We start from the raw sequence: 24324 nt of genomic DNA, 5'->3' as shown, positions 1-24324 counted from the left end.
TATGTAGATTAGTGTGACAAATGAAAGTCTGAATATTTTATAAAATGTTGAAAGTAAATAATGAAGCTGGACTGTTTTTAGCCGAGTTTTATGTATAGTTTTATACTCCACATTGAGAGCCTGCTACATAATTTTGGAACCTAAGATTAGGCTAAAATAATTATCATTTTTGCTGGGGTTTAAAATCTGTTTCTGTTAGTAATTAGTTTTTAAACAAATCACCTTAGCAAATTGAAATTCAGTCCACTCTTCTATTTTAAAGATCAAAGTATTACTTCCTCCTACTTTTTGGGACAAGTTCATTAGCCTTTGTATTCCTCTTTTGCTTTGGAGTTAACAAGAGGCAGCTATTTCTGAAGGTGTGTATAATTTTTCAGATTGTATGAGTACTAAAATCTAATGTTTCAGAGATTTACTTTCTTACATGTAAGTTTTCCCCATAATATATAAATACATATCAAAACACTGTCTTCTCTTTTTACTCTGCCCCATCCCACTGATAGAAACAGAAAGTGAAAATGAATTTCGCCCTTTGGATGAAAGGATAGATGAATTTCACCCCAAAGCAACAAGAACCCTCTTTATTGGCAACCTTGAAAAAACCACTACTTATCATGACCTTCGCAACATCTTCCAGCGCTTTGGTGAAATTGTGGTATGTTGCTTTTTACAATAAAAACAGTTTTAGATCTTTTTTATAAGACAAAGTATAGTGTAGATTATATTTGGAAAGGTGATATTTAGATGATGTAATGAATGTTTTTCTCATTTGTCCTATGTGTTTTTTTTATCCTCACCCGAGGACATTTTTCATTTTTTGTTAAGATAGAGCAGGAGGGAGAGAGGGAGGAAGAGAGAGAAACATCGACGTGAAAGGGACACATCGAGTAGCTACCTCCCGCATGATCCAACCAGGGCCGGGGACAAACTGCAATTGAGGTACATTCCCTTAGCGGGAACCAAACCCGGGTCTCTCCAGACCGCAGGCCGACGCTCTAACCGCTGAGCAAAACTGGCCAGGGCTGTCCTATGTGTTTTTAATTCCTGCTAAAAGATGTCTAGCAAAACCCATTGTAGAGTGTTTATGTGTATGTAAAAATATATAATATATATGTCTTCATTTTGTTTACATATATATTTTCCTATCCATTTTTTCTAACTTTCTTTTCCTATTGGGTGCTGTTTCAATGCCATCTCTAATCCTGTGAATCGAAAGGGAGATCTAGAAGAGAAAACATGTTTGTAAGAAAGAAGCAGCAGATTAGTGTATGATTATTGTGTTACCACAGTGCTCATCAGAAAGTGCCTTGGGGATTACTAATGTCATGCTGGAAACTCAGTTCTATTTTGAAATTTTAATTAGAATCACTTTTTATATTATGCAAGTCATAGTTAGATTTAGGAGTAGAAAGTTTTTTCTGTTCCCTGTGACTCAAAACTTGAGCCAGTTTATAGTGAAATTGCTTTGGTCACAGCCCTTGGAATGTACTATTTTGTTTTGTGGTTGAAAAAATAGGGCAATTACTTCTTGCTTTACTAGACTTTCTTTATATTAATAACAGTAAAGAAATTGCTCTAATATATTTGTACTTTGGAGAGTTTTAAAATGTTTTGGATAGGGATATAATCTTTCAGATGTGTGTATGTCCTTTTGTCTGTCTACCCATCTATCTTATACACCAGCAATTTTCAACCTTTTTCATCTCATGGCACCCATAAACTAATTATTAAAATTCTGTGGCCCACCAAAAAATATATTTTTTGGCTGATCTGACAGAAAAATAGGTACAATTTTTTTGTTTTGTTACAGATATTTCGCCTTTTTTACCCCATTGGCACCCCCTCCCCACCCCACCCCCGCCCTGTCCCCGGCTTAGTTGTCCATGTCCATTGGTCATGCATACATGCATATAAGTTCTGTGGTTTATCTCTTCCCACCCCCCAACCCCCTCTTCTGAGGGATGTCAGTCTGTGCCCTACTTTCATGTTTCTGGGTCTACCGTATTCCTCAGACTGTTATGTTCATTATATTCCATATATAAGTGAGACCGTATTCCTCAGACTGTTATGTTCATTATATTCCATATATAAGTGAGATCATGTGGTATTTGTCTTTTTCTGCTTGGCTTATTTCACTTAGGATAATACTTTCCAGGTCCCTCCATGTCGTCTCAAAGGATAAGAGATCTTTCTTTCTTACCTCTGCATAGTACTCCATTGTGTATATGTACCACTGCTTTTTTATCCATTCGTCTACTGACGGACACTTGGGCTGTTTCCAGATCTTAGCTATTGTAAATAGTGCTGCTATGAACATGGAGGTACATATATTCTTCCTGATTGGTGTTTCAGGCTTCTTAGGGTATATTCCTAGCAGTGGGATCACTGGGTCAAATGGAAGTTCAATTTTTAATTTTTTGAGGTAACACCATATTGTTTTCCATAGCAGCTGCACCAGTCTGCATTCCCACCAGCAGTGTATTAGAGTCCCCTTTTCTCCACACCCTCGCCAACACTTGTTGTTTGATGATTTGTTGATGGTGGCCATTCTGACAGATGTTAGGTGATACCTCATTGTTGTTTTAATTTGCATCTCTCTGATGATTAGTGATGTTGAGCATTTCTTCATATGTCTCTTGGCCATTTGTATGTCCTGTTTGGAGAGGTGTCTATTCAGCTCCTCTGCCCATTTTTTAATTGGGTTCTTTGTCTTCCTTTTGTTGAGTTGTATGAGCACTCTATATATATTGGAAATTAACCCCTTATCTGATACATCATTGGCAGTGATGTTCTCCCATACAGTGGGTTGCCTTTCCATTTTGATGATTGTTTCTTTTGCTGTGCAGAAGCTTTTTAGTTTGATGTAGTCCCATGTGTTCATTTTTTCCTTTGTTTCTGTTGCCTTATCAGTGAAAATTCTGCTCCGTATGATGTTCGAAATTTTGTTGCCTACATTTTCTTCTAGAATTTTTATGGATTCACGGGTCACATTTAAGTCTTTTATCCATTTTGAGTTTATTTTTGTGTATGGTGTAAGTTGATGGTCTAGTTTCATTTTTTTGCATGTAGCTGTCCAATTTTCCCAACACCATTTATTAAAGAGGCTGTCTTTACTCCACTGTATGCTCTTGCCACCTTTGTCAAATATTAATTGAGCGTATTGCCTTGGGTCCATTTCTGGGTTTTCAGTTCTGTTCCACTGGTCTATATGCCTGTTCTTGTGCCAGTACCAGGCTATTTTGGTTACAGTCACTTTGTAGTACAACCTGATATCTGGTATTGTGATTCCACCTACTTTGTCCTTCTTTTTCAAGATTGCTGTGGCTATTCGGGGTCTTTTTTGGTTCCATATGAACTTTTGAAGTATTTGTTCTAGTTCTATGAAATATGTCGTTGGTATTTTGATGGGGATTGCATTGAATCTATAGATTGCTTTGGATATTTTAATGATGGACATTTTAATGATGATAATTCTTCCAATCCATGAACAGGGTATGTGCTTCCACTTTTTTATATCTTCCTCTATTTCTTTTTCCAATGACCTGTAGTTTTCTGCAAATAGGTCCTTTACTTCTTTGGTTAAGTTTATTCCTAGGTATCTTAATTTTTTTGGTGCGATGGTAAATGGGATTGTTTTTTCAGTTTCTCTTTCTGTGAGTTCATCATTGGTGTACAAGAATGCCGTCGATTTCTTGACGTTAATTTTGTATCCTGCTACTTTGCCAAATTCATTTATTAAGTCTAGTAGATTTTTGATGGAGTCTTTAGGGTTTTCTATGTATAATATCATGTCATCTGCAAATAATGACAGTTTCACTTCCTCCTTTTTAATTTGGATCCCTTTTATTTTTTCTTCATGTCTGATTGCTGTGGCTAAGACTTCCAGTACAATGTTAAATAAGAGTGGCGAAAGTGGACATCCCTGTCTTGTTCCTGTTCTTAATGGAAATGTTTTTAGTTTCTGTCCATTGAGTATGATGTTGGCTGTAGGTCTTTCATATATGGCCTTTATTATGTCGAGATATGATCCCTCTATTCCCACATTGCTGAGCGTTTTTATCAGAAATGGATGCTGGATTTTGTCAAATGCTTTTTCAGCATCTATTGATATGATCATGTGGTTTTTATTCTTCATTTTATTTATGTGGTGTATCACATTTATTGATTTGCGAATATTGTACCAGCCTTGCATCCCTGGAATGAATCCCACTTGGTCATGGTGAATAATTTTTTTTATGTATTTCTGGATCCGATTTGCTAATATTTTGTTCAGGATTTTGGCATCTATGTTCATCAGGGATATTGGCCTGTAGTTTTCTTTCTTCGTAGTGTCTTTTTCTGGTTTTGGAATTAGAATTATGCTGGCCTCATAGAACGTGTTTGGAAGTCTTCCTTCCTCTTGAAGTTTTTGAAATAGTTTGAGGAGAATGGGTGTTAGTTCTTTTTTGAATGTTCGGTAAAACTCCCCTGTGAAGCCATCTGGGCCTGGGCTTTTGTTTGCTGGGAGAGTCTTGATTACCTCTTCAATTTCTGTAGTTGTTATTGGTCTGTTCAAGTTTTCTATCTCTTCCCGGTCCAGTTTTGGGAGACTGTGTGTTTCTAGAAATTTGTCCATTTCGCTTAGATTGTTGAATTTGTTGCCATATAGTTGTTCATAGTAGTTGTTAACGATCTTTTGTATTTCTGTGGTGTCAGTTGTTACTTCTCTTTCATTTCTGATTTTGTGTATTTGGGTTCTCTCTCTTTGTTTCTTGGTGAGTGTAGCTAAGGGTCCATCAATCTTGTTTATCTTTTCGAAAAACCAGCTCTTTTTTTCATTGATCCTTTGAATTGTTTTTTTGGTCTCTATGTCATTTATTTCTGCTCTGATCTTTACTATTTCCTTCCTTCTACTTGCTCTGGGGTTTTCTTTTTGTTTGCTTTCTAATTCTTTAAGTTGTGAGGTTAGACAGTCAATTAGAAATTTTTCTTGTTTTTTGAGGTAGGCCTGTAGTGCTATGAACTTCCCTCTCAGAACTGCTTTCGCTGCATCCCATAGATTTTGTGTTGTTGTGTGTTCATTTTCATTGGTTTCCAGGAAGTTTTTAATTTCTTCCTTGATCTCCTCAGTGACCCATTCATTGTTTAATAACATGCTATTTAGCCTCCATGTGTTGAAATGTCTTTGCATGTTCTTGTTGCAGTTGATTCTAGTTTCATGCCATTGTGATCTGAGACGATGCTTGATATGATTTCAATCTTCTTGAACTTGTAGAGATTTAGTTTGTGTCCTATCATGTGGTCTATCTTTGAGAATGTCCCATGTGCACTTGAGAAGAATGTGTATTCTGTAGTTTTGGGGTATAATTCTCTGTAGATATCTATTAAATCCATTTGGTCTAGTGCTTCATCTAGAGTCTCTGTTTCCTTGCTAATTTTTTGCCTAGCGGATCTATCCAGTGCTGTCAACGGGGTGTTGAAGTCCCCTGCTATGATTGTATTGTTGTCGATTTCTCCTTGGAAGTCCTCCAGAAGATTTTTAATATATTTTGGTGCTCCTATATTGGGTGCATATATGTTTATCAAGGTTATATCTTCCTGTTGGATAGATCCTTTCTATATTATGTAGTGGCCGTCTTTGTCTCTAGTTATGGTCTTCATTTTGAAATCTATTTTATCAGATATGAGAATTGCTACCCCAGCTTTTTTTTGCTTTCCATTTGCTTGGAAAATTTTTTTCCATCCCTTCACTTTCAACCTATGTGAGTCTTTTGTTGTGAGGTGGGTCTCTTGTAAACAACATATAGATGAGTCATGCTTGCTTTTTTTTTTTTTTAATCCTCACCCGAGGACATTTTTCCATTTTTTGTTCAGATAGAGTGGGAGGGAGAGAGAGGAAGAGAGAGAGAGAGCGAAACATCGATGTGAAAGGGACACATCGAGTGGCTGCCACCCACACGACCAACCAGGGCCGGGGACAAACTGCAACCGAGGTACATGCCCTTAGCGGGAACTGAACCCGGGTCTCCCCGGACCGCAGGCCAATGCTGTAACCGCTGAGCCAAACTGGCCAGGGCGAGTCATGCTTTCTTATCCAATCAGCTACTCTGTGTCTTTTTATGGGAGCATTCAATCCATTTAAGGTGATTATTGATATGTGCTTATTTATTGCCATTTTTGTTTAGTGTGGTTCTATTTTTCTTCCCATTTCTACTGCTAATTACAGCAGTCCTTTTAACATTTCTTGCAGTGCTGGTTTGGTGCTAATGTATTCCCTTAGCCTTTTTTTGTCTGGGAAGCTCTTTATTTGACCTTCTATTTTGAATGATAGCCTTGCTGGGTAGAGTAGTCTTGGATTCAGATTCTTGTTTTTCATGACTTTGATCACTTCATGCCATTCCCTTCTGGCCTGTAGTGTTTCCTGTAAGAAGTCAGCTGAGAGCCTTATGGGGTTTCCTTTGTAGGTAACCTGTTGCTTCTCTCTTGCTGCTTTTAGGATTCTCTCTTTGTCTTTAATTTGTTGCATTTTAGTTACTATGTGTCTTGGTGTGGGCCTGTTTGGGTTCTTCTTACTTGGGACTCTCTGTGCTTCTTGAACTTGAATGCCTTCTTCCTTCACCAAATTAGGAAAGTTTTCTGTCACTATTTTTTTTTTTAATATATTCTCTATCCCTTTCTCATTTTCTTCTTCTTCAGGGACTCCTATGATGCGAATATTATTATGTTTCCAGTTGTCCCACAGTTCTCTTAAGCTGTCTTCCTGTTTTTTAATAGTTTTTTCCTTTTGTTTTTCTGACTGGTTGATTTTTTCTACCCTGTCTTCTAATTCACTGATCCGGTCCTCAGCTTCCTCTACTCTGCTGTTTAAACCTTCCAATGTGTTTTTCATTTCTGATATGTCATTTTTTATCTCTTCTTGATGGTTTTTAATTTCCAGTTGGCTTATTTTCAGTGTCCCTATGTCCTTACTCATGCTGTTCAGCTTCCTCAAGATCATGGCTCTGAATTCTAGCTTTGTTAACATGCCTAATTGTTCCACATTGATCTCATCTTCGGTGGAGGTCTCTTGCTCTTTCATTTGGCTTCTGTTTCTGTGTTTCACCATTTTGGCTATCACTTTGGACTTTGGAGCCTGTCAAGTTTTCCCTTGGGTGTTGGTGTTCTGCTGTTTGTGGCTCCCTCTCCTGTGTTTAGATGAGCGAGGGAGGACCCACGTTAAACACCACAGTCAAGTCTTACTTTCCTGGTTAAAGTTGCTAGCCCAGGAAAGGTACTGTTATCCTCTAGCTTTTTGCCTGGAGGCCAGCAGTTGAGGTTACTTGATGAGTTTTGGGTTTACCATTACTTACAACAATTTGACTATAAATTATTACTTTTTTACAGAACTCATCAAACAACTTTTAAATATATTATTCATTTTGCTATTTCATGTTTTGATTATTGGCTTGTGCCCCTTAAAGAGGCTTAGATAATTATAATACTTACTTTGCAAATATGGCTCAGGTGATTATTGTTTACATCAGAGTTTTGCCCTACAAGTGTCTGGTTTCTCTGGACCTTCTCCTGTGTAAGCTAGGTTTTGTTTTTTTTGTTTTTTTAACCACATCCTCTAACTAGGCAGGACCAAGTGTCAGGAGTGACTACAGGTTTCAAGCATTCCAAAGAGATGGTGGTGTTCCTTTATAGAGTTTTTCTTTAATCCAGGGATGGTGTTCTGATGCATTTTTACAAAATAGTTTAGGCATTTATATATCTACTCATACTGGATGTGAGAGATTATTAACATATTTATCTATCACCTCCAGGCTTATTTCAGTGAGATACACTGATAGAATGAGTCTTCTAATTTAGAATTGCATATTTTAAATCACTTTTGAAAACTTGATATATTTGTTATTCCTACTCTTCTCAGATATTACTATTTTTTTAGCTTTTACTTTATTTTTTCTATCACCATTTATTCCCTCTATGCTCTCTTCCACCTCCACCTACCCCCTAAACCCTGCAGTCACCACACTGTTGTCTATGTCTGTAAGTTCTCTTTCTCTTTTCTTTTTTTGCTTAATCCCTTCATCCACCCACCCACAACACAGATATTATATATTTATAAAAAAATTTTTTTCTTTATTGATTTTAGAGAGAGGAAGGGAGAGGGAGAAAGAAGCATCGATGAGAAAGCACATCGATTGGCTGCCTCCTGCGTGCCCCCCACTGGGGATTAGGCCCACAACTTGGACATGTGCCCTGAGTGGGAATTAAACAGGCGATTTCTTGGTTCATGGGTTGACACTCAACCACTGCGCCACACCAGCTGGGCCAGATATTATATTTTAAATGGCTTGTCCCTAGTAAGGACTTTAAATACTGTAGAAGGGAATTATTTTTTAGGTTTTTATTAAATAAGCTGCCTTTCCTTTATTATATATTTTTTAAGGCAGGTATTGTAGTTGTTGTTTTTTTAACTTAGTCGTTTGTTTGTTTGTTTGTTTGTTTTTGTGGTACGTGTTCCTAGTGGGAATCGAACCTGGTTCTCTCTGGTCTGCAGGCCAACGCTCAGCCACTGAGCCAAACTGGCTGGGGCGGTGTTGTAGATTTTTAAATATCAAATTTTGAGGTGCAGTGCAGTTGCTTTTCTTCAGAGCTTCACATGAGAAAGATTTCATGGTTAGTGATTACAAATGCTGTTGTATAGTTTTGTAGACAGTTTACAGTTTCATAAAGATGTACAATTTTAACTGAGAAGATGATTTTTGGTAATATGACTATTTTGAAAAATATATACCTCATATGGACTTGGTTTATTCTGATTTATTTTCTTGTTGAAAATAAATTTCTGATTGTTTTCTTGTATCACTAAGTGGCATCCATTGGCCTTTTCAGGATATTGATATTAAAAAAGTAAACGGAGTTCCTCAGTATGCGTTCTTGCAATACTGTGATATTGCCAGCGTTTGTAAGGCTATTAAGAAGATGGATGGGGAATACCTTGGAAATAATCGCCTCAAGGTAAAGGAATTTGCTAAAGTTATTATACTGTTAACAATTTTTAAGATTTGGAGGTTTTATTGCATATGTCTGATTATTTAAAATTTCAGCAATATAGTTAGATAACCATAAAGGGTGGTACACTTCTACATCTTCATCCTGTTGTTTTAGAATCTGAATTAAGATTCTTATTTAGGCAGGATTACTATTTTTGTAAATTTTTACTTAACCAAATTATTTTCACTTGAAATGTTGATTTGACAAGATTCCTACAGAAGACAGGTTTTCTCAGAATTCTGTAGTTTAATAATTGGTGACTTTAACGACAAATTTTACCTTTTATATTCAGCTGGGTTTTGGAAAGAGCATGCCTACAAACTGCGTGTGGTTAGATGGGCTTTCTGCAAATGTGTCGGATCAGTATTTAACACGACATTTCTGCCGATATGGGCCTGTGATAAAGGTAGGTGGGAGGTTCTGGTATGTAGTTTAAAGGTAGTTCTGACTCCCTTTTCTTGATATTCTGTCCTTTTAGTCTCAATTTCTAGTGCTAACTTTTTCTTCTGTTTAATAACTCATACATTCAAATTCTCTTTCCCAAAATTTGGCTCAGAAGGGCATATGCATCTTATCTATGTTAGTTTATGATATGAGTATTTTGAAAAACTATTTTGAACCAGCTGCGATGATTAACTTTGAAGCTATTATGCATAATACTGTTAAATAGAATGTTTCTTAGAGATTTTAATAATTTTATCACATTAAAGTTAGTCTAATTATATAATTGTTCACGTTTACACTAATATGTAATTAGACTTGATTTTTAAAAAAATGATAACTTTAAAGGGGCAGTCACACAACAGAATATTCATCTAATCAATGTTTATGTAACACACCCACAAACATAACAGGAAAAGGGTCTCTGGCCCCATTCCATCATGTAAAGGTAAAGCTTTTAACACCTTAGAAGCAGATTTATACTGTGGTGGACATGTTGCATAATTTTGACATTTCTTTAAATGTAGTTTTTGTTGTTTGGATAAATACACATACTAAAGACTGCTAGTGTAAATAAAAATCCAGCATCTTTAAGATGGTAAGTGCCACTTATGACCAAGAATCACTAACATTTTTTGTTGATTCAGTACTCTTTACATTTTTTTCTCTCTGCCAAGGGTATTGATTTATTTGAGCCAAAACTAGAATAATGCTTACTTAAATATAGCAGGTCCTCAGATAACATCATTTTGTTCAATGTCACTTTGTTACAATGTTGATGAGATGCTGTAGGAACTTAACACTCATTTATAGCAATTAACCTGTGGTAAAATTGGTTTTATTATATGTCATTTTGCTTAAAGTCACAGAATCTATTGACAACATTAAGTGAAAACTTACTGTATAGTACAGTATTCAGTCAACATGGAAAATAAAGTAAAGTACAGAAAAACAAAATAAAGGATAATATACTTCAAGCCACAATAGCCATGATTCTAAACAGTCCCTGCACATTTTATTGTTTTCACTACAATATGTATCATCAAGAAAAGCCTGAGATTTTTTCTAGAATAAAATGTATGTAGGTATATTTTTTTGTGGCAGTGTCCTTGTGACTTAGGATTTGGTTGGAACTGACACTAAGTTTAGTGAATGAGGCTCTCCCTCTTTGTTGTTTTTTACAGGTGGTGTTTGACCGCTTAAAAGGCATGGCCCTGGTTATATACAATGAAATTGAATATGCACAAGCAGCTGTAAAAGAGACCAAGGGGAGGAAAATCGGTGGGAATAAAATTAAGGTGTGCAGAATGACTTTAAACAGAAGCAAAAAAAAAAAATCATATTCATATCCCGCCCTCTTAATTACTGGCATTTTTTAGGTGGCCAGCAAGGAGAGTGGGTTACATGATATGCCTTGTATGGCCTCAATTTTTAAGGAAGATATTACAGTTTTTATATTTGGCTACCTGAGGGCACAGAGTCTTTTAAGCTATTAGGCATAGAACATTCCCTAAAAATCCTGTCATTCAAGAAACTGTACTTCTCTTCATCCTGGGTACCTGATGGTCATGTGTATACTCTTGGTGCAGGGTGGCCCACAGTCACCTGTGGGTATCTGCATACCCAGGAGCTCGAAGTGTCAGTCAGTTTAACTTCCTGAATGATCCTCTCTTCTTCTTTCCTCCTCTCCTAAAGAGTGGGTAAATACTGAAAGCAAAATATTTTGTCTGGTGTTTTGTTTAAAAACTTTTGTTTATGATAGCTTGAAGGAATTTATAAATGTTAATAGCTATGATGATTAGATTGAAATAAGTCTTTTCGAAACAGATATTGATAGAAAAAAGTGATATTGATAGATGGTGGGTATTTTATGCTTTTTAGTAACTCTGAGGCCCAGCTATGAGTAAAGTTTAAATGTTCTTCAGTAGTTTATTTTATGTTCTAACTATGGTTCCAGCAAATGTATGCACAACAGAAATTGCTGGATTTAGTTGATCTGGTTATTTAATTGACAACCTAGAATCCTGCTAGGTACTATTTCAGTTTTCCATTTTGCTTTTCCCACATCTTCAGGATTGGGTTCTCGAACTTTATAATTTTTTATCAAGATTTGTATAGAATTTAAGAGATTTCAGATTAACAATATAGTTTCAGTTATGAGTGCTCTTTCTCTTAATTGAGAAAGGTTTTTGTTTCTTGAAATTTATACAGAGGGCTATTTGGGGAAGAATAAAAAAAATTTGGTAACACTTTTTATTCAAATCTGAAACTTGAAACAAACACCTGCTATTCTTTTTCTTTTTTTAAGGTGGATTTTGCAAATCGGGAAAGTCAACTGGCATTTTATCACTGTATGGAAAAATCTGGTCAAGATATCAGAGACTTTTATGAAATGTTAATGGAAAGAAGGTATGTATTTTAAAGCTATCAATCAGCATAGCTTGATTTTAAAAATTTCTAATACATAAAATTTAGATGATATTAAATTTTATTTTTTATCCCTTATTTCTACTTTTATTTCAGAAAAACTCTTCCCTTCTATCCCTTCATACAGAAACACAAGTTTATTTTTATGAAGCCAGTTTCCATGTGGCTCATGGGAGTTTGGGGTAACCAGATAACTACTCCTGCAGTTTGAAAGTCACTGTTTTGCCACATTATATGTATAGATCATTCTGCTATACAGTTTTAAATTGAATATAATAATATGTTGAAGTACATTATAAACTATTAAATGCCCAGTATATTTAATAATGATAATATCCAGGTTGTCAACATGCATGTATTCATACAGTTAATTAAAAAAAAAAACAACTTTCAAAACACTATTAAGAGCTTTGTTTTAAATTCAGATCTCTCAAATATTTTGTGACTCAGTAAGCCAAAACATATAAATTGCTAACTTTGGCAATGTAAAAAGTAAACCTTATTTTCCCCTTGTTCAATTTTTCAGTCAGTCATGGTATATAGTATTTGATTTTTTTTTCCATGCTGCTTATAAGAACCTATACAGTTTGGAATCATTTAAGACCTCACAGTCTGAATCACATCATTTACGTTAGCTTAAAACTGCCCCCAAACTGATGATTGATTGATTCTTTTTTAGACTGAATATATTAAAACATCTTAACACAATGTCACCAGATTCTTCAATACCTGATCACATTGAAATTAGAAATTATCATCCATATGATGAAGCTGTTTGTCCAAACATATCTAGGAGATTAAGTCTTCTGGAATATCACCACTATTTCTCCACTTTTGTTTGTGTTAAACAAACAAACAAAAAAGCCTGTGTGTGAAAAATGCCTTTAAACATTCAAATTCAAATATAAAAGGCTTTTTGACAAGGATGAAGCCAAATCTTGATCAGGCTGCCAGAAACCTGTTGAATGCACTCTCTTTTTTTGCCACTTCATTTTAATTTAAATCATGGAAGGTGTATATTTTTTTGAGTCATTTTCATTGAATAACTTGTAAGGTCTTTAATTCTCATCCGAGGATATGTCTTTTTATTGATTTTAGGGAGAGAGAGAGAAACATTGATGTGAAACAGAAATATTGATCAGTTGCCTCTCATATGCTCACCAACTGAGGATCAAACCTTGCAGTCCTGGTATGTGCTCTGACTGGGAATCAAACCCACAGCCATTTTGGTATACAGTACGATGCTCCAACGGCCAGTGGTTCAGTTGGTTGGAGCATAGTACTGTACACCAAAATGGCTGTGGGTTTGAGTCCCAGTCAGAGCACATACCAGGACTGCAAGGTTTGATCCTCAGTTGGTGAGGTTTTTTAAATAAAAAATGTCCCCCACAGCAATTCCCAAAAGCTCAAACCTTTTTTTTTTTTTTTTAAATCCTCACCCAAGGACATTTTTGCATTTATCTTCAGATAGAGCAGGAGGGAGAAAGAGAAACATCGATGTGAGAGAGACACATCGAGTGGTTGCCACCCACACAACCCCAGCCAGGGCCGGGGACAAACTACAACTGAGGTACGAGCCCCTTAGCGGGAACTGAACCCGGGACTTTCTGGTCCGCAGGCCAATGCTCTAACTGCTGAGCCAAACCAGCCAGGGCACCTCAACCTTTTTTTAAAAAAAAACTTTTTTTCTTGATTTTTTTTTTTTTTTTAATTTTTTTATGAGATAGAGTAGAAGGGTGGGGGGTAGGGAGAGAAACATCAATATGACAGAACCACATTGACTGGTTGCCTCCCGAACGACCCGACCAAGGCCAGGGACGAACGAAACCAAGGTATTCGCCCTTGATCGGAATCGAACCCGTGACTCATTGGTCCGTGGGCTGATGTTCTAATCACTGAGCAAAATCGGTCAGGGCTTTTTTTTTTTTTTTAAGAGAGAAAGAAACATCAATCAGTTGCCTCCTGTACTCCCCCTGCCAGGCATCAAGCCCGCATCCCAGGCATGTGCCCTTTCTGGGAATTATACCCACCACCTTTTGATACATGGGACAGTGCCTAACCAGCTGAGCCTACACCAGCCCCTGAGGACAAAGCTCAACCTTTTTGATGTTTTTTCACTAGTAGTTTGGAATCCACATTCCAAATGGTCAAAAATCAACAGTCCTCCAGAAAATTAGTCTTGATACAAGGTTCTTCTTTGTCAGTAGTGTGTATGTGTGCCTCCGTTCGCATACATATGCGACAGAATGTGTGTATCTGTAGAGAGAGAAAAAAGTTCTTGATCTTTGGTTCAGTTTGAAGTTACTGTTAATACTTTTAAGTGCTCACAGGAATTCTTACCCATAATTGAGTGAGAAGTGTTGATGGTCTACTGGTACCTAAGACATAAAAAATCCATTTAGATCTTCTTTGTGTTTAATAAATATTTTTCAAAGGACAGTGTCTTGTGAGGGTTGGATAATATTTTGTGGATGTTAATTTTTATATATCATTACTTGCATTCACTCATTTTTACTGATGATCTGGCTCCAGCTTTGTTCTTTGGTTCTTACCCATGGTTATTTAATCCCTGTTGAATAGAGTTTATCTCCGAGTAGGAGGCAGGAGGGTGTGGGACTTCACTGTGACCCAGTTTTGCCCCATTTGGTTTCAGATGGCAGTGCTGCTGGAAAATCAGAAGTTCAAGAAAAGTAGTCCAGAGAGGGAGGATGCTTGAATAGAACTTAAGGGTCTTTACTTTTCTCATAGAATGGAAGGAAGTCATCTCACTGAATAGTTGATAAAAGAATGAAAAAAAAATGCTTTTCCTCTAATGATAGTTCAGCTCAGGAATGCAAATGGTGACCTATTTTCATAAACGCTTACAGTTTAAAAGTAGTATTTAATTTATTCCCTTAAATATTTACTATGTCAGGAACATAGTGTATTTGTTTCCCAAGTTGTGTGGTAAGAATATCTTTTGGCAGAAAAGTAATTATGAAAGGCTTAGAAATATGGGGATGTGATACCCTTTAATACTAGTGCTTAATATAAGTCACGATAGCCAATACTAAAGGAATAAAGAGGGTTGAACCACTGCTGTCCAATAGAAACATAATGTGGTTTTAAATTTTCTAGTAGTCACATTAAAAAGTAAAAAGAGCCCTGGCCGGTTTTGCTCAGTGGTTAGAGCGTCGGCCTGTGGTCCAGAGAGACTCGGGTTCAGGTTCCGTTAGGGGTGCGTACATCGGTTGCAGTTTGTCCCCGGCCCTGGTTGGTCGTGCAGGTGGCAGTCACTCGATGTGTCCCTTTCACGTCAATGTTTCTCTCTCCCCCGCCCCCCCCCTTCTCCCTCCCTCCCACTCTACCTGAAGAAAAAATGGAAAAATGTCCTCGGGTGAGGATAAAAAAAAGTAAAAAGAATAAGTGAAATTTATTTTACTTAACTCAACATATCTAAAATATAGTATCATTTCAGTATATAATCAATCTAAAATAATTATTGCAGTTTCTTTTTTTAAAAAAAAAATTAAATCTACCTAATCCAGTGTATTTTTTTTTTTTTTTTTTTTTTTGGTACGTGCCCCCAGTGGGAACCAAACCCGGAACTCTCTGGTCCACAGGCCGACCCTCCAACCGCTGAGCCAAACCGGCCAGGGCTCCAGTGTATATTTTATACTCACATGTCAATTGAGGCTAGCCAGATATCAAGTTCTCAGTAGCCACTTGTGGCTGGTGTCTACAGTATTGGACAGTATAGGACTAACTAATGACTAAAAAATGGCAAGGATTTTTAGAAGCAGGACTTTGTAATCTTATATGTATGATTTAATGTATAAATGATGAGGAAACAAAAGAACTGATATTTTTTGTGTGTGTTTTTTTGCAGAGAGGAACGAAGGGGATCTTATGACTACAGCCAAGATCGAACATATTATGAAAATGTTCGTACTCCAGGCACATACACTGAGGATTCCAGACGGGACTATCCAGCTCGAGGGAGAGAATTTTATTCAGAATGGGAAACTTACCAGGGAGACTATTATGAATCTCGATATTATGATGATCCTCGGGAATACAGGGATTATAGAAGTGATCCTTATGAACAAGATATTCGGGAATACAGTTACAGGCAACGGGAACGAGAAAGAGAACGCGAAAGATTTGATTCTGACCGGGACAGAGACCATGAGAGGAGGCCAATTGATCGCAGTCAGAGTCCAGTGCACTTGCGACGCCCACAGAGTCCAGGAACATCTCCCTCACAGTCAGATAGATTGCCAAGTGATTCTGAGAGGAGGATTTACAGCCGGTCCTCAGACCGGAGTGGAAGCTGTAGCTCACTTTCCCCTCCAAGGTATGATAAACTTGACAAATCTCGGTTGGAACGCTATACAAAAACTGAAAAGACAGAAAAAGAACGAACTTTTGATCCTGAGAGAGTGGAAAGAGAGAGACGCTTAGTAAGGAAGGAGAAAGTGGAAAAGGACAAAACTGACAAGCAGAAACGAAAAGGAAAAGTTCATTCCCCTAGTTCTCAGTCTTCAGAAACAGACCAAGAAAATGAAAGAGAACAGAGCCCTGAAAAATCAAGGAGTTCTAATAAACTGAGCAGAGAGAAAGCTGACAAAGAAGGAACAGCAAAAAACCGCTTGGATCTCATGCCTTGTGTGGTTTTGACTCGAGTGAAAGAAAAAGAGGGGAAGGTGATTGACCACACTCCTTTGGAAAAGCTGAAAGCCAAGCTTGATAATGACACTGTTAAGTCTTCTGCCCTAGATCAGAAACTTCAGGTCTCTCACATCGAGCCTGTAAAATCTGACATGTCTAAACTGGAATCTGTCAGAATGAAAGTGCCAAAGGAAAAGGCACTTTCAAGCCACATAGAAGTGGTAGATAAGGAAGGCAGGCTTAAACCCAGGAAGCACCTAAAACCAGAGCAGTCTGCTGATGGGGTAAGTGCTGTGGATCTGGAGAAGCTCGAAGCAAGGAAAAGGCGTTTTGCAGATTCCAATTTGAAAGCAGAAAGGCAAAAATCCGAAGTCAAGAAAAGTAGTCCAGAGGTGGAGGATGCTCGGATGCTTTTAAAAAAGCAGCCTGACATGCCATCTAGAGATGTCATTCTGTTGAGGGAAGGGGAATCTGAGAGAAAGCCTGTGAGGAAAGAAATTCTTAAAAGAGAATCTAAAAAAATCAAACTAGACAGACTTAATGCTGTTCCCAGCCCCAAAGACTGTCAGGAGTTTGTCAGTGTTTCTGTTGGGTCTGGCTCAAGGCCTATCTCAGACCTACAAGCAAGACTGGGAGAACCTGTAGGTGAATCTGTGGAAAATCAAGAAATCCAGTCAAAAAAACCTACTCCCTTAAAACCACAGCTTAAGCAGCCACAGCTATTAGATGATCAAGGACCAGAGAGAGAAGATACAAGGAAAAACTATAGTAGTCTTCGTGATGAAGCACTTGAATGTAAATCAGGCCAAGAGAAACCACATTCAGTAAATACTGAAGAAAAAATTGGCATCGATATTGATTACACACAGAGTTACCGAAAACAAATGGAACAGAGTCGTAGAAAACAGCAGATGGAGATGGAAATAGCCAAGTCTGAGAAGTTTGGCAGTCCTAAAAAAGATGTAGATGACTATGAAAGGCGTAGCCTTGTTCATGAGGTAGGTAAACCCCCTCAAGATGTCACTGATGACTCTCCTCCCAGCAAAAAGAGAAGGATGGATCACGTTGATTTTGATATCTGCACCAAGAGAGAGAGGAATTACAGAAGTTCACGCCAAATCAGTGAAGATTCTGAAAGGACTGGTTGTTCTCCCAGTATCCGACATGGTTCCTTTCCTGAGGAAGATGACCCCATAGGCTCTCCTAGGCTAATGTCAGTAAAAGGGTCTCCTAAAGTAGATGAAAAGGGTCTCCCTTATTCTAATATAACAGTTAGAGAAGAATCCTTAAAATTTAATCCTTATGATTCCAGCAAGAGAGAACAGATGGCAGACATGGCCAAAATAAAGCTATCTGTCTTGAATTCTGAAGATGAACTAAATCGGTGGGACTCTCAAATGAAGCAAGATGCCAGCAGATTTGATGTGAGTTTCCCAAACAGCATAATTAAGAGAGACAGCCTTCGAAAGAGGTCTGTTCGTGACTTGGAACCTGGTGAGGTGCCTTCTGATTCCGATGAAGATGGTGAACACAAATCCCACTCACCCAGAGCATCTGCATTATACGAAAGTTCTCGATTATCTTTTTTATTGAGGGACAGAGAAGACAAACTACGTGAGCGAGATGAAAGACTCTCCAGTTCTTTAGAAAGGAATAAATTTTATTCTTTTGCATTGGATAAGACAATCACCCCAGACACTAAAGCTTTGCTTGAAAGAGCTAAATCCCTCTCTTCATCTCGAGAAGAAAATTGGTCTTTTCTTGACTGGGACTCTCGATTTGCTAATTTTCGAAACAACAAAGATAAAGAAAAGGTTGACTCTGCTCCAAGACCTATTCCATCCTGGTACATGAAAAAGAAGAAAATTCGGACTGATTCAGAAGGAAAAATGGATGATAAGAAAGATGATCATAAAGAAGAAGAACAGGAAAGGCAAGAATTATTTGCTTCTCGTTTTTTACACAGCTCAATCTTTGAACAAGATTCCAAGCGCTTGCAGCACCTAGAGAGAAAAGATGAGGAATCTGATTTCATTTCTGGTAGATTATATGGGAGGCAGACATCTGATGGAATGAACAGCACAACTGATTTGATTCAAGAGCCAGTGGTTCTTTTCCATAGTAGATTTATGGAACTCACACGAATGCAACAGAAAGAAAAAGAAAAAGACCAAAAACCCAAAGAGGCTGAAAAACAGGAAGAAATAGAGGATCATCCCAAGACCCCAGAATCTGCTTCTGAGAATAAAGAGTCGGAACTGAAAACCCCACCTTCAATTGGGCCTTCTTGTGTCATAGTTGTAACTCCAGAGTCAGCATCATCATCACTAGAGAAGACAGTTGGTGATAAAACAGGAGAGTTGCCTTCGGTGACAGAAGAGAAGACCCTGGAGCCAGCCTCAGTCTCAGAAGAAGCAAAACCTGCATCTGAAGTGGCTCCCATTGCTGTGGAAGAACCGAAACAAGCAGACTTGTCCCCAGGAGTGGATGCCGAGAAGGATGCTGCCAGGACTCCTTTAGTTGTTGGAGAAAGTTCATCAGTTGACCAGCTGCCTTATCTGGATGCCAAGCCTCCAACTCCTGGGGCCTCATTTTCCCATGTAGAGATCAGTGGAGATCCAGAACCTGACAATACCCAACCACTTTCAAAACCGACTCAGAAGCCTAAGGAAGCTGACGAGCCCAAAATGGAAAAGCCAGATTCAGCTGCTAGTGTTGAGCCCATTGCAAATCAGAAAGTTGAAGTTGTTCCTGAGGTTCAGTCTCAAGCTTCTGAAGATGTAGAGGTTGATCCTCCAGTTGCTACAAAAGAGAAAAAGCCAAACAAAAGTAAGCGTTCTAAGACCCCCATCCAGGCAGCTGCAACAAGTATTGTTGAGAAGCCTGTCACAAGGAAGAGTGAGAGGATAGACCGGGAAAAACTGAAGCGGTCCAATTCTCCTCGGGGAGAAGCCCAGAAGCTCTTAGAGTTGAAAATGGAGGCCGAGAAGATTACAAGGACTGCCTCTAAAAATGCAGCCACGGACATGGAACACCCTGAGCCAAGTTTGCCCCTCAGCCGAACAAGGCGTCGGAATGTCAGGAGTGTCTATGCAACCATGGGCGATCATGAAAGCCGCTCTCCAGTCAAGGAGCCCATCGAGCAACCAAGAGTGACCAGAAAGAGATTGGAGCGGGAGCTTCAGGAGGCTGTGGCAGTTCCTACTACCCCTAGGAGGGGAAGGCCTCCAAAAACACGCCGTCGAGCCGAAGAAGATGATGAGACCGAGGCAAAAGATCCAGTTGAAACACCTAAACCAGCTGAAGGATGGAGATCCCCGAGGTCCCAAAAATCAGTAGCTGCTGGTGGCCCACAAGGGAAGAAGGGAAAAAATGAACCTAAACTTGATGCCGAACGTTCTGAGGCCACCACTGAGGCGAGTCCCCAAGTAAATGTGAAAGAAAATAACACAAAATCTAAGGCTGATAAAGAGGAAGCAGGAAGTGAACAGAAACGTGACAAAAAAGAAATTGGCACAGACAAAAATCCACCTGAAACATCCCCAGCGGAAGTGGTAGAGAAAAAAACAGCCCCGGAAAAAACCTCAAAGTCAAAGAGAGGAAGATCTCGAAACTCTAGGTCAGCAGTGGACAAATCTGCAAATCTGAAAACTGTGGATGCCAGTGTCAGTCCCACTGGGGCTGCAGGCCCTGCAGGGCTGGCCATAGAGAAGGAAGCTGGGGTTGTGGCAGTCTCCCCTGAGAAGAGTGGTAATCCCCCAAAGGAGGATCTTTCATCCCAGGTGAACAGTGATCCAACTGGTCCAGACAAGGAGCCAGAGAAGGAAGACCTGTCTGCCTCTAAGTTATCCCCAGAAGCAAATCAGTTAGCCAAGCAGATGGAGCTGGAGGAGGCCGTGGAGAACATTGAAAAGCTCACTGAAACCTCCACCTCCACGGCCTTCAAGGCAGCAGCCACAAATGCACCAGAGGGCCTCTCCCCAGAGGACAGGGACAAGCCTGCACACCAAGCAAGTGAAACAGAACTGGCTGCAGCCATTGGCTCCATCATCAATGACATTCCTGGAGAGCCAGAAAACTTCCCAGCACCTCCACCTTACCCTGCAGAATCTCAGACAGACCTGCAGCCCAATTCCCAAGAGCTGCAGACTCCTGAGGAGGGAATGGAGCCTGAGACCGATGAGGCTGTATCTGGCATCTTGGAGACTGAGGCTACTACAGAATCTTCTGGCCCACCAGTCAGTGTCCCTAATCCTTCAGCAGGCCCAGCAGATACCAAAGAAGCTGGAGGGAATAGCAGCGAAATCTCCCACCCAGTGCCAGAAGCCAAGGGAACAAAAGAAGCTGAAGTTGCTCTTGCTCGGAAAGACAAAGGGCGCCAGAAAACAACTCGATCGCGCCGCAAACGGAATGCAAAGAAAACAGGGGCTACTACGGGGGCTACTACAGGGGCTACTACAGAGACCCATGTCTCAGAACCCAACCAAGTTCAAAGCAGTAGTCCTGCCACAGATGAGGGGACGACGGCACAACCCTCAGAAACTCCACAGGAAGAAAAGCAGAGTGAAAAGCCCCAGGCCACTCCTTCGGAGACACGTGCTTCTGACCCAAGCGAGACTCCATCTGGGGAAAATTTGTCCCAAGAAAGCATTGTTCAAGAAAAGACTCCAACCAAAACGATTGTGCTCCCAGACCTTCTCCCTCCCTCACAGCCAGTACTGGTGGACAATGAGCCCCAAGCCAGATTCAAGGTGCATTCCATCATTGAAAGTGATCCAGTGACCCCGCCCAGTGATTCAAGCATACCCACCCCCACAATTCCTTCTGTAACTGTAGCAAAGCTCCCACCCCCTGTGACCTCTGGGGGGATCCCACACCAGAGTCCCCCTACTAAGGTGACAGAATGGATCACAAGGCAAGAGGAACCTCAGGCTCAGTCAACCCCATCTCCAGCTCTTCCCCCAGACACAAAAGCCTCTGACATTGACACCAGCTCCAGTACGCTGAGAAAGATTCTCATGGACCCCAAATATGTGTCTGCTACAGGCGTCACTTCGACGAGTGTCACAGCTGCCATTGCAGAACCTGTCAGTGCCGCCCCTTGTCTGCATGAGGCACCGCCCCTTCCAGTTGAATCTAAAAAGACTCTTTTGGAAGAAAAACCAGCAGCTCCAGTAACTAATGCCTCCGACACACAGGCCTCAGAGGTTCCAGTAGCCACTGACAAAGAAAAGGTGGCTCCGGTCATTGCCCCCAAAATCACTTCTGTTATTAGCCGGATGCCTGTCAGCATTGATTTGGAGAATTCGCAAAAGATAACTCTGGCAAAACCAGCTCCTCAAACCTTGACTGGCCTGGTGAGCGCCCTTACTGGCCTGGTGAATGTCTCCTTGGTCCCAGTGAATGCACTGACTGGCCCAGTGAATACCCTGAAAGGCCCTGTGAAGGGCTCAGTGACAACACTGAAAGGTTTGGTGAACACTCCTGCTGGCCCCGTCAATGTTCTAAAGGGGCCAGTGAATGTTCTGACGGGGCCAGTGAATGTTCTCACCACTCCTGTGAATGCCACTGTGGGAACAGTGAATGCCGCCACAGGCGTGGTGAATGCTACTTCGGGTGCAGTTAGCGCTACAGCAGGTGCAGTGAGCGCTACAGCGGGTGCAGTGACGGTAACAGCGGGTGCAGTGACTGCTGCGTCTGGTGGTGTGACTGCCACAACAACAGGTGCAGTGACTGTGACAGGTGCTGTGATTGCACCACCAGCAAAGTGCAAGCAGAGATCGAACACTAATGAAAACAGTCGGTTCCACCCAGGGTCTATGTCTGTGATTGACGAGCGTCCAGCAGACTCAGGCTCTGGAACTGGGCTGCGTGTGAACACTTCTGAAGGGGTTGTGCTCCTGAGCTATTCGGGACAGAAGACTGAAGGTCCACAGCGGATCAGCGCCAAGATTAGCCAGATCCCTCCAGCAAGTGCCATGGACATTGAATTTCAACAGTCGGTATCCAAGTCTCAGGTCAAACCTGATTCTGTTGCACCATCACAGCCACCGCCCAAAGGCCCTCAGGCTCCTTCAGGCTATGCAAATGTGGCTACCCATTCTACTCTGGTGCTAACTGCCCAGACATATAATGCATCTCCAGTGATTTCATCTGTTAAAGCCGACCGTCCGTCCTTGGAGAAGCCTGAGCCCATTCACCTCTCTGTATCCACACCTGTCACCCAGGGTGGCACTGTGAAGGTTCTCACCCAGGGCATAAACACATCCCCAGTGCTGGTTCACAACCAGTTGGTTCTTACCCCAAGCATAGTCACCACTAACAAAAAGCTTGCTGACCCTGTCACCCTCAAAATAGAGACCAAGGTCCTTCAGCCGGCTAATCTAGGGTCTGCTCTCACTCCCCACCACCCTCCTGCCCTGCCCAGCAAACTGCCTGCAGAAGCAAACCACATCGCCTCAGGGCCCAGCACCCCAACAGATCGAACTGTCTCCCATTTGGCAGCCACAAAGCCGGATGCACATTCTCCTCGACCCAGTGGGCCTGCTCCATCCCCATTCCCAAGGGCATGCCACCCCAGCAGCACCACATCCACCGCGCTCTCCACTAATGCCACAGTCATGCTGGCTGCAGGCATTCCTGTGCCTCAGTTCATCTCCAGCATACACCCAGAGCAGTCTGTCATCATGCCACCCCACAGCATCACCCAGACTGTATCCCTTAGCCATCTATCCCAGGGTGAAGTGAGAATGAACACACCTACGCTGCCCAGCATTACCTACAGCATTCGGCCAGAGACACTTCACTCTCCTCGGCCCCCCCTGCAGCCCCAGCAAATAGAGGTCAGGGCCCCACAGCGGGCAGGCACACCTCAGCCAGCCACAGCGGGTGTGTCCACCCTGGCCTCCCAGCACTCCCCAGAGGAAGAAGTGCATTATCACCTCCCTGTTGCTCGAGCTGCAGCCCCCGTGCAGTCAGAAGTGCTGGTCATGCAGTCTGAGTATCGATTGCATCCGTATACTGTGCCCCGGGATGTGAGGATCATGGTGCATCCCCATGTGACAGCAGTCAGTGAGCAGCCCCGGGCAGCAGACGGTGTAGTGAAGGTTCCACCAGCCAGCAAGGCCCCTCAGCAGCCAGGGAAAGAAGCTGCCAAGACAACAGATGCCAAAGCAGCCCCTGCCCCTACCCCTCACAGCGAGGCTCGAATCCTCACAGTCACCCCCAGCAACCAGCTCCAGGGGCTGCCTCTGAGCCCACCTGTGGTGGTGACCCACGGGGTGCAGATTGTACACTCCAGTGGGGGAGAGTTATTTCAGGAGTACAGATACGGAGACATCCGCACCTACCATGGCCCGGCTCAGCTCACACACACTCAGTTTCCTGCCACCGCCTCCATTGGCCTGCCTTCCCGGACCAAGGCTCCCACTCAGGTGAGAGCACCACAAATCAGCCTTCCAATGCAAATAGTGATTGAGGTGCCAGTGTGGTCTCTAAAGTATGTCACTCTTCCGTGGGTTTAAAGAGAAACTTCCTTAATTTCAGGATGAAGGGATCAGATCACAGCACAGGGAGCTTAGGGACACAGGAAGCAGCTCTTTGTGGGAATAGGCAGAGTGGTGTCTTCTGCCTGCATGTGTGGGGGGAGAGGGAGCATGTTAGCTCCCCTTACCAGGACCCTCAATCCTGAATGCCTGAGCATCACCAACTGGTTAAAGCCCCTTCCGTGGGCCTAGTGGAGAGGATATGCCCACAGCTGATCCTGCCTGGGCCCCAGGGCCAGTA

The 24324-nt window shown here is 41.0% G+C and overlaps 1 protein-coding gene across 1 annotated transcript in view; it reads left to right on the top strand.

Moving 5' to 3' along the window:
* The window catches only part of SPEN (spen family transcriptional repressor), a 95307-nt gene that overhangs the window by 67956 nt on the left and 3027 nt on the right, over positions 1-24324 (top strand). The window contains exons 6-11 of the mRNA XM_036256485.1: positions 504-655; positions 8860-8985; positions 9314-9427; positions 10647-10760; positions 11771-11871; positions 15758-23972. Coding sequence (XP_036112378.1) covers positions 504-655; positions 8860-8985; positions 9314-9427; positions 10647-10760; positions 11771-11871; positions 15758-23972 — 8822 coding nt within the window. The remainder of the gene's footprint in view (positions 1-503; positions 656-8859; positions 8986-9313; positions 9428-10646; positions 10761-11770; positions 11872-15757; positions 23973-24324) is intronic.

Source organism: Molossus molossus, unplaced genomic scaffold (assembly GCF_014108415.1).
Source record: "Molossus molossus isolate mMolMol1 unplaced genomic scaffold, mMolMol1.p scaffold_m16_p_12, whole genome shotgun sequence".
NCBI lineage: Eukaryota > Metazoa > Chordata > Mammalia > Chiroptera > Molossidae > Molossus > Molossus molossus.
The sequence above is the reverse complement of the archived record's forward strand: the minus strand, read 5'-3'. Positions and strand labels throughout refer to the sequence as shown.